Source organism: Pyrus communis, chromosome 7 (genome assembly GCF_963583255.1).
Source record: "Pyrus communis chromosome 7, drPyrComm1.1, whole genome shotgun sequence".
NCBI lineage: Eukaryota > Viridiplantae > Streptophyta > Magnoliopsida > Rosales > Rosaceae > Pyrus > Pyrus communis.
Genome location: NC_084809.1, coordinates 7698117 through 7709642, shown reverse-complemented (window position 1 = coordinate 7709642; position 11526 = coordinate 7698117). Strand labels below are relative to the sequence as shown.

General features: G+C 35.7%; 1 protein-coding gene across 1 annotated transcript; it reads left to right on the top strand.

Moving 5' to 3' along the window:
- Window positions 1-5032, top strand: LOC137740906 (uncharacterized protein At4g26485-like). The gene is made up of 4 exons (XM_068480709.1): window positions 1-861; window positions 963-1167; window positions 3036-3581; window positions 4735-5032. The coding sequence occupies exons 1-4, from the start codon at window positions 711-713 to the stop codon at window positions 4784-4786; spliced, it is 954 nt and encodes a 317-aa protein (XP_068336810.1). The 5' UTR covers window positions 1-710; the 3' UTR covers window positions 4787-5032.
- Window positions 5033-11526: the final 6494 nt, after the last annotated feature.

Here is an 11526-nt window from a genome sequence, read left to right as displayed (position 1 = left end):
CCTTCTCTCCCTCAAGTAGAAGCTTCTCTCTCCGTGTCCCTTCTCTCTCCTCCCTCTCGTCGTGTCTCTCTCCCCGTTATCTCCCTCTTCTCTCTGCAACGCAGAGAATAGCCGTCTCTCCGACGAACCAACATCCCTCAATCACCACATCTCCACCCCTTCACCGCCTGAACTCAACTGAGTTTTGTTTCTCTGGAAAACCAGAGAATCCGAGAGCGGAGATCGGTTCGAAATCCAAAGGCATCCGACGGTTTTTCCGACGATCTCGACGGCGACTTGCCTCTGGGTTGCTACGAATCGGCTTCCCGTCAACACAAGTAACTTCTAGACCCCTTGCAGGTGAGTATCCACTTCGTTTTAGTGTGTTTCGAACGAGTTTTTAACGGATCTTTTTCCGGCTAGTTTTGCAGTGAACCAAACGATGTTTCCGTCCATGCTACGTCTTTTTGGACGAGTTTGAGGTCGTAGTTCAACTCCCGAACCTCCCGAAGCCCAGTTAATAGCCGGTGCTTGAAACCATATTACAATCACCGATCAACCACCATAATTAAAATACGCTACAACTTCCCAAAAGACCACATTTTCCCGAAGCCACCAGCTGTCTATATATATATATATATATATATATGTATATATATATATATATGTATAATGAAATAGTTCAAAGAGAATACTTATAATTTTTAAAGGAACTTGAGCAGAAATCAAGAATGGGTAAAAAAAAACAGAGACGGATAGGACACTACTCTAGCTCGCAGAAAATACTCTTGGTTGGTGAGGGAGACTTCTCATTTTCTGCCTGTTTGGCTAAAGCATTTCGCTCTGCCACGAACATGGTTGCTACGACTCTCAAATCCCAAGGTAATATAGACTCCACGGATGTTTACAAACAGAAAATCATTATCTTGATCTTTTTTGAATTTGTTTTACATGAATTAATAAATTTTCTTGAAAACTTTCAGATACTTTGTTGACAGAGCATAGGAGCTGTGAGGAGCATTTGGAGGAGTTGAAAAAAAGAGGGTGCTTGGTGTTGTATGAAGTCAATGTATATGTCATGGACCGTCATCCCACACTTAAGTCCATGAAATTTGATGTTATCATATTCAACTTTCCTCATGCAGGACATTACCATCGGCTGTGCGAAAAAGACGAGGAGCTCATAGAGTAAGTGACAAAATTTTCCTTGATCTTTTGCACCATGCTTTGTTCCAACATGCTCTCCACTGATGCCTATGTATGAACTTGGCGCTGTACTGATTGATGAAATATTAGGGTCCTATTAATATTAGTGGAAAGATAATTGTTATTGACACTCTAAAATAGTTGTCACGTACTTCGCATTAGTGAAAGAAAAGTGAAGGAATGAGTATTTGGAGTGTTTATAACAAATATATAAAGACGTAATTAGTAAATATTTTAGGGGTTAATTACACTAAATTAGTTTTTTGAGTTTTAACAAAACCCTCTCAAGTTTGGAACATTACACAAACACCCCTTCAGGTTTTAATTCACTTTCACAAATACCCCTTGGTCGAAAATCTAACTATAAAAAGACAAATTTACCCTATAATTAATTACTTAACAAAATAAAAAACTTTTATAAATAAATAAAAAAATCAAATCAAATTAAAAGTTATACAAAACATTAAAAAAAAATTAATTGGAAAACCTTCCTTGCTATGAGGGATTGAGGAGGACTAGGAACCTGCCTCTATAGGAAAACCAAGAGTTGATTCACTTTTCTCATATACCATCTGCAACACACACAATGAGATCGAGAGGGAGAAAGTTTGATCACTTCTTCTCCGTCTCCGATCAAACACACCTTCATTTTTATATTTTTACACTTTCACATTTGAATTTAATTATTCATTGCGTTCCAATTTGAAATCTTTACTACAAGATCATTGTTTTTGTCAAATTGCGTGCAAAAATTCCTATGACTCTCGATTTTTCATTCGACTATTGAATATCAGCAAACGGGTCACTTCAAAGCCTGCCAACTACGACGACAACAATGTGGACTCGGTTAATTATTCATCTCTTCTCCTGCACCTCCAAGCATAACCCTAGATCGAGCCTCTTAATCTTCGCCTCAATCGCCATTGCACTAGCTCTCACAATATGCTACTTTCTCGTTTTCGCACAAATTCGAGAAATTTTGGTACTAAACGGTGTTGGATTGTCATCAACGGTGGGAGTACGGACAGCCAGATACTCGTATTTAAGTACGAAGTCTGAAAACGGTAATGGCATTGTGTTTGATTTTGAAAATGACTGGTTTGGCATTGATGCGAGTCAATGCCGTGTTTGATATATAATTTGATATTCTTTTTATTTATTTATAAATTTTTTTTTTTAAGTAATTAATTAAAAGGGTATATTTGTCTTTTTATAGTCATATTATCAACCGAAGGGGTATTTGTGAAAGTGAATTAAAACTTCAAGGGGTGTTAGTGTAATGTTTCAAACCTAAGAGGGTTTTGTGAAAACTCAAAAAACATCAGGAGGTGTTAATGTAATTAACCCAATATTTTGATGGATGTTAAATTTAATTAATTTCACCGTTGTCACAAGTATTCATCTGAGCAATGACCAGTTACTTATCATTACTTTGTGAATGATAGACAATAATTATGTAATTCCTGATTTGTGGAGATATTTCGTGATCTCTTATTGATTCCCAAATCATTTAGATTAGCCTTCCTTTTATGTATTTATTGTATGTATTGAATGAGAATTCAACCCTCAAACCTTTCGCAGGATTCAAGGACAAACCTTTTATGTTAGTCTCGACTGCTTAATCCTTTAGTGAAGTCTTGCATGGTTAATCAATTTTGTGTTTTTTTTTTTTTTTTTTACACAATCAGTTTTGTTTACGCAATGGTGAGGATGCAGGACCAGTTATATAGCAAAATGCAGATTCTTAAAGCTCTCTCTACCCATATCATCAATTCTCATATGGTATTATAACTATTAGTTACTGAATTACTTTGTCATAAGTGATTAATATGGAGCTTCAATGGAGCTAGATTGCACAGGCATTTGTCAAAGGCCTTCTTCAAAAGCGCCCGCGGGATGCTCAGCAAAGGTGGTGAAATTCATGTTTCACACATGGTAGGCTACCCGTATGATCAATGGAAGTTGAAGGAGCTTGCTGAGAAAGCAGGCCTGTTTTTGAAAGAGAAGGTGTGGTTCAACAAGTCAGACTACCCTGGTTACCACAGTAAGAGGGCTGGCGGCATCCAGAGCAACAAAATGTTTCGTCCGAATAAAAAAACATGTTACACCTTCAAATTTTCTCTGAATCATACAAGTTCTGAACTTTCTGTTTGTAATCCCACAACCAGCATTGTAAGTGATGGCCCTTCACCACCTGGCTATCAGGGTTACCTTTGTCCTCCAGCTCCCCCAAGCCCCACACCCTCTCCCCGCCTAGACGATTATGAACCTCCGGCTGCTCCAAGCCCACCCTTACCCCCTTCCTGCCAAGACGATGATGACCCTCCAGCTGCCCCGACCCCGCCTTCACGCCAAGTTGATGAAGACATCGGCTGCTACTCAGTCCTTAGAGGCTGGTATGTGCATGCTGTCCTTCTTTTACTACCCTTACTAGCTTTCAATTGCAATTGATTTACAAAAGTACCTCACGTACTATACCCGTTCCATATTCTATTAGCTATGATGGGTTATTAACTTATTAGCTTCTGATATGTTTTTTGTCGAACTCCTTTTGCACAACTGATATTAGTGACCATTGTCAATTACCCAAGTTTTCTTATAATGCTCCTTATGTTTTGATTTTCATATTCGACATGAATTGGGTATTGTTTGTTGTTTTCTTTCTGTATTTTTTAGGACAAATTTTTAAGAATAATACTTGAGTTTCCCCATTGGGAATGCACGTATCCCACTTTTAATGACGTATCTTTTCTTTTTCTTTTTTTAATTAACTCCAGAATTGGAATTATCTATTGTGGCCTATATTCAACTGACAGGAGAGAGGGCCGGCGGCACAGAGGAAATATAGAGAGAGATGTGTTTGTAGGGTTATGTAGAGGATACCCTTATTTATAGTAATAATAGGGAGAAGAAATCCTTCTCCTCCAAGGAATACAAGTCTTAAACGGAAGAATAGCTATAATCAAATCTAATATAAAATTTACACAATCACACTTAAATAAGAAGTTTATAACATCATCCAATTTTTTAATCATTATTCGAACAGAAGGTCATTTAGTCATCTTAATGTATCATATGGTGTTCATGCTTTTGGATGATGATTTGGATAATATTTTGTAAGTATAATCTTTAAATGAAAACTAAAAAGTTAAAACGGTTTTGATTGTAAAATCTGTATGGTAAATATACTTTATTCGAAAGAAGTGGAGTATGTGCATTTTCACGAGAGAACACAAGTATTAATTTAATTTCTTGATGATTATCAGCTGTAACTGTAGAATTTTAGAATTAATAGCATTTAATAGCCAATATGAGCCTAGAATCAATTCCATAAGGCGTGACAATATCACTGTACTCTTCGATGTACTTAGATTAAGCATAAACACAGTGAACAGGATGAAATGATTGTCCAATTGAAACTAAGATTTGTTGCAATTGAATTATTTTTAAATGCCTTATAATACTATAGGACAACTAAAATTGCTTTTTGGTTTCCGTTTTTCTTCCACTGCTTCACTGACCCCAGTGATCTCGTGTTTAATTTTGCAGTTTGTGTGCAATTTTTCGCTGCTGGCCGGATATTGGACGCTCGCTGCTTTAGTCCATTAGATACATTTGCTCTTTTATGAACGGTGCTACTGTGTGGTGTTTGGTAATAATTTTTTAATGGTTGAGATGTCATGTTTCATGTTTCCTGCATTAGATTTTAAAGAATGCAGCATTGTATTTGGTATAGACAAGATTTCGGGGCAGCTGGATATGTGTAAGTAGTCAGGTAAAAACGGTTAAGAGAATGTGAAATCGGGCCCTGGTCTCTGGTTTGAGCTTATACGGCAAAACAAACTAATCTCACCACTTTGCCATCATTTAAATTTTAAATTTTAGCCCATCTTTATAAATATTTCATAATTTTTTTATTTTATTTTAGGGTTAAGTACAAACAACTATCCAACATTTAAAGGTTACATTAACTGACCTCAATCATTTAAAAAATTTAAAATTACGTAGCTTTTTGGAAAAATGAACACTCGTTAGATAACTAGCATTAAGTGAAAACCCAGACAAATATTGAAGCGGTACATTGCTTTTGTGTCGTTTATAGATCTTTAAATCTTTGATCCCTTATAACTAGACAGTGTTAGTGTTTAACTTGACTAATAGGGCTCCATTTGGTGATTCAAAACTCTATAAATGACGTGTTAGTGAAAATCAGCTTCATTATTTGTTCACACCATTACCAAACATTAATGACACCATCAATTAACAGTAGTGATTCAAAAACACTTGGAAGCGTTTCCTACAAGAATTGGTGTTTTTTGTAGAAAGTACTTTAAGTATTTTTCTAAAATTTACTTACATTTTTATCAAAAGTTGATTCTAAAAGCACTCTTTTTAAAAGTGACTAGTCTTAAGCTTGAGAGATATGACAAAAATAAAGTCTTAAGGAAGTACATTTCAATAGGTTCACACTTGAGCCAAAATTTCTACTAATTCAACCTGCCCGACTGGCCTAAACATATCATTGTCCATAGATGACCCCAAAAGGAAGTAGAAACAATTATTAATTTGCAGTTCTTATTTCCAACTTCTTTTTCCTTGAGAAGGAGTGGTTGTGGAGGCTGAGGAGCGAAGCTGGTCGAGGCGGGAGAGGGTGTTGAGAGGGAAGGAGCCACAGAGGGAGAAGGACGGGAGGATGAAGTGGACGATGAAGAGGTTTGGAGATGCAGAAATTAAAAATATTTGAAGGATAGGAGGTGTGGAGGTTTGGAGGCGACAGTGGGAATGGAAGGGAAGTCCATGGGTGGAGATGCAGAAATTAAACCCCAAAGCTCAGTTGCTCAACCTGCAGCACAAACTCTCAGCTCACTCTCTCTCTCTCTCTTCTGGTTTTATTGGAGGAGGACGATGAGGATAACAATTTGGTTCACTCATCGTTCGTATTTTAATAATAATAATATTATTTTATTTTATTAAAAAGTCAGAAAATAAAAGTCAAGTTATTATTTTATAATAAAAATTAATAATATTTTAATAAAATTGACTAGGCTATTTAGTTTTAGGGGTGGAGATGCATTTGGCCTATTACTATCCATTGGGGTCTATTACTGTTCACTGAATGGATAAATGCGCTAGGTGCTAGCGCATTTGTGTTAGAGGTGGAACTGCTCTAACAGGACTGCACCCCTTGCTATGTCATGTATTTTTGTGAGAAAAAAAAAATGTAGTTTCATGAGAAAATGATGAAGATTGTGTATTTTGATACATTAGTAACAATGTAATGAAAAATGTGATGTTTGCTGATTAATTAATCTCTCACACGGCCGAAGTTTTCTTAACGTGGTCAAAGAGATTGACCTACCGTCCATTAAGTCATTGGCATATATAATTAACAGAATTTACTTATCGTTAGTTTAAATTTTAAATGGGTTTAGAAATTTTTTTTTTTTTTTTTTTTTTTTTTTTTTGGAGGAAAATGTATGCGGGACTCTAGATGCATCATCAGAAGATGACTTGATTACATCAAGTCCTACGTGAGCTTTCATAATCATAATATATAGTATAACAAAGAGTGTGATGTTGTTAGGACTCTGCTTTCATATTAGATATTCATATGCTTACTTTTCTTCATATTGAATGAATTAATCCTATTGGTTATAGGAATGAAGAGAAATTTTGGCTTTTCAATGATGGAGGAGGACTCCTCAAAATATTTATTCACATAATTTTGTATTTATAGTCGAAATGCATATTAAAGCTAAGATTGTTTAGTCGTCGAGATATATAAAAAATAGATGATAAAAGTCTTACAACCCGTTTATCTATTTGTATTTAACCAAAAACGATCTTAGTTTTAATTAACTTCTTGCAAAATGATCTCTACAAGGTAATTTTAAAAATGAACAGTTCGAATTAACCACAAAGTTTTGTAAATAGACCATAAAAGTATTTGCCGATGATCTTCTCCTCGTTGGTTGTGAATTTTAAAATAACTTGACACATTCATTCCTCTTTTCTGCTTTTCCTTTTTCTTTAATTTTATAATTAACTAGGAGCTGGTTGGTCCATTTGTATATTGATTTTTGCCTTCCTTGGTTTTTGTTATTTCAGATAAATAATGAAATTTTGAATAGGATTTTTTTTTTTTCGTGAGCAAATAATATTATATACACTAAAAGAGAGTTAGGTGGAAAGAAGAATACAACTAGGTCATAATACTAAGAGACTGAATAAGTGAGGATTAGAAACTTCAATAATTCCAAATTCCTTTTTATTTTTTTACAAATGATAGATTTGTTTAATTAGATGTTAGATTAAGAAGCCGACAGGATTTGAACCTAAGTTGTGATGCAAGGTCAACCCTCATCTCCACCACTATAATAAAAGGCCACTTGCAATTTCAAATTCCAACTGTAGACAACTTCAATCAAGTTGGGAATTAAAGTAGTTGATTTTTTATCGTCCGATTTTATCTTTATATATAAAGGCAACAACTCCTTTTACGGTCATAAGTTTCACCAAAAATATTTAGACAAAAATTACCCCAAAACAAAAAATTTAAAAAGCAACCCAAAATAATGCACCAAATATGGCAAGGGTATTTTCATATTTTTAACAGTGTTTTTTGAATAATTAATTTTTTGTACAGTTTTTTTTTTTTCTAAATTAGTACCTCACAATAGTGTGACATCCCATATCGTCCAGGAGAGTGATCCTTATATGTATATTCTCATCCCTACCTAGCACGAGGCCTTTTGGGAGCTCACTGGTTTCGGGTTCCGTAGGAACTTCGAAGTTAAGCGAGAAGGGGGCTAGAGCAATCCCATGATGGGTGACCCACTGGGAAGTTGCTCGTGAGTTCCCAAAAACAAAACCCTGAGGGAATGGTAAGCCCAAAGCGGACAATATCGTGCTACGGTGGTGGAACGGGCCCGGGAAGTGATCCGCCCCGGACCGGGATGTGACAATAGACTAGCATGTGATTCAATCAGTTGTTCATTAAATATTATTTTCTCTATTTTTAAACATGTTCAAAGCATCTTAAGAAGCATGTAATGCCGATTATAAAAAAGGTCTTTCGCACGCACATAATAATGTGATTAAATTAATTGTCAAATCATTTTTTTTTTTTTAACAAACGATATTATCTATACTAAGGAGGAAGGAGTGGACTTAGCCTCACAATGGACTAGCAATAGTGTGATTCAATCAGTTGTTTATTAAATAGTACTTTCTCTATTCTTAATGTAAATTCAATAGAATGTAAATGGAAATTGAAAGACCGATTTTATTATGTGAATTCATCTACTTTGATTGGTTTGTGAGGCTTTTTCTAGCATGATCCAAGATTATTCATCTACTTCAAATATTTGACTTTCCTTTTATAAATTCGCGCATATAAATACATTTAAAACATGTAAGTCACATGTAGCATGTCGTGATTCAAAAAATGTCTTCTGCAAGCTGGTGAGCGCGTGCATGAATGCTAGTGAAACCCTTAAATGAGATATGATGTGTGGTCATTTGATATGATTTCACAAAACAATATTGTCCTTTTAACGAGTGAACTAGGTCAATAGTTCATCACAATGCACAACTGATTAAGCACCTCTTTGAGTAGGATTATGGGAGCGCTCACTGCGTGGGTGTCTCGGTCACCCTTATTTTTCGTTGATCTTGTTGTTGCGTTGGTTTGTTCTCTTGGTGCTAGTGGTGGCTTTGCGATGGAGGCGCATCTAGTGGTTGCTAGTTTCTATTCCAGTCTTAGGTTTTCTTGTTGTTGTTCAACTGGCCACTTTTGGGCATAGCTAATGTATTTTCTTATTGCTATTGCGCTTATATTTAAATGGTAAGCTGCCTTTTCCTTGTTCTTGCCTTTTTATATAATGGAAGTATTTTAGTTTGACCAAAAAAAAAAAAAAAAACAAAAGAAATGTTAATGAGAATAGGAAAAATGCTGCATTACTATCAACGACAAAAATGAAAATAAACAAAAGGTTGTAGTTGTTGTGACATATGTTCTAATACATATTGTGATTATGTAAATCCTAAGTAGAGATAGACTAGGAATCCTTTGGGATCTAGAAGATATTTCCTAATAGACTTTATATTACTTGGAGAGACAGTTTCTCTCCTCTTTATTACTATAAATAAAGGCATAAGGACTGCGGAATTAACACACAATTCCTCAAGCCTATTCTCCATTCTCTTTCTCTACATGTTGCACCCCTCAGTTAAATATATGTCACAACATGTTATTAGCGCACTCTGCACGCTGTACCAAAGAGAATTTATTCGTCTTCAATTAGGGGAGTATTACGTTTCAATTATTTTTAATTGATTAAATTTTGATTTTATTGAATTCATATGCTTTTATTGATTCTATTTATTTATTTTCCTTATATTGAACGTGATACAAGCTTGAAGATAAAAGCCGAAATTGAAGAAAGAATTTTTGTAGACTTATTCACAATATTCATCACGCAATCCAGGTTCTTCTAAAACAACAGTATTTATCTCGATATTTTTTCAGTCTTGAATGCATGAACCTTCACCATAATGTATGACCCAACTTTACGATTTACGAATTTTAGATTTTACGTAAATTGTTTATGCATTACAATCATGATGTTGCTATTATGTGAATTAAATATGTGTGGATATAGGAAGAAAAAGAAAAGGGCTTAGATGCCCTAGTCTACTTTAGATAGGGCCTGATCTACAACTCCCCAACTTGAGCATGCAGCTCGCGTAGAAGCCGCTGAGCCGAAGCTCGCGTTATGCCAAACACAAGGGTCCCGAACGACTTGTCGTTCATGTCATCTTCTCCATCCACCTCATAACTTTTGTGCGATTTTCCATCGAGATATATGATCTCTGACAACATAGACGAACTGCAGTCGTTTCCAGGTGAGGCCCACGTTTTTTTGATGACCTAAAGTCATCACAATGGTGAAAGCTGACGACTAGATGTCGTCCGATCTCCTTCTCGAGATTAAGGCTTCGAGTTTTCCTTCGAAATCTCCACGGAGTTCGAGATTTCTCACTCCTCAAATGTTTGCTAGGGTGTCCATAACCCGACTCAAAGCCTTAGGCCTCCTCTCGATGCTCAGCCCAATTTCCCAGCCCACTGTCTTGGGCTTAAATAGACTGTCTTTCAGTTTTTGTGGCCTCTATTTTGGGCCATTCTTTTCTGGAAGACAAATGTCCTCAGCCCTGTTTTTTGGCTTATAATTTCTTTGGGCTTTTTTTAGTTTTTCCCCCAGTTTTCCTTTATGTACCTGCAGTCTACAAAGCGAAATTTTTTTTTCTTTCGAGCATATTTACTTTAGTCCATGAAAAACTGCCCTATTTAATGGGAGTTATTTTTCACTTTTTCTTTCTTAGCCCATATTTGGGCCTTGGGTTCTATTAACCCAAAGTCAATTAAAATAATAATTTTTGGACTCGAAGCTCCATATTTTTTTTTAGGGCTTAAACTTTCACACGAACGGTTTCGAAGCTACCCACTATTAATATATTTGTTTTCTTTTGCCTTATATATTATGTCTTGTATATATTGCATTTGTTTGCAAGTGTATGAACCTGAAGTTTAGACTTCTGAACTCGAAGTTTATGAAAAATGTCATAGAAACTTGAAGTTTCTTAACTCGCAACACTCATGCTGAGACCCGAAGTTCCCCAAGTTTAAATCCGTTTAAATCAAACCATGTCTTAGAACATGAATGTTTTAACTTTCATGTTTATGGAAATTCTATTTCCCAAATCACCGATTACATTCTTGTTTCCGTCATTCAACGTATTGTCGAATCGTAACAATTTTGATTTCATTGATTTAGAAGTTTCGAACAAGAAACTGCTTTATGTGAATACAAGACATGACACCCTTCTTGACTATGACTAGTTGCGAAGTCATGGTAGCCAGTTATGGTGTGAAAGAGCTGAATAAGCCTCCGCCATGATCTTCATTCGAAGACTCATGCTTAAAGCATATCAAATGAAAGTACCTCACTGTCAAGGATTTCATGGCTCTTTGACTCGCTATGGACAATTTCAAATCATGCAAAGATGAATTCTTGCCCGAAGCAAAACATGATTGAAACCTTTTTACGTCCATGTATAGGTACAATTCTGAAGTTTATATCCGATCAAATTTTGACTGGAAGAAAATCTTTCTCATCCTTTTATATTTATATTGCTCCTGAAGTAGCAGTATAGAGAGTGGAAGTTTACCAAACTCTTGGATTTCCTTACTACCACACATGTGAGAGAAAGCTACCCAACAATTCAACTGAGAGGTATCGAACAGTATGGACCCAGCTTTGGCTAGAGTTTACCGAATGG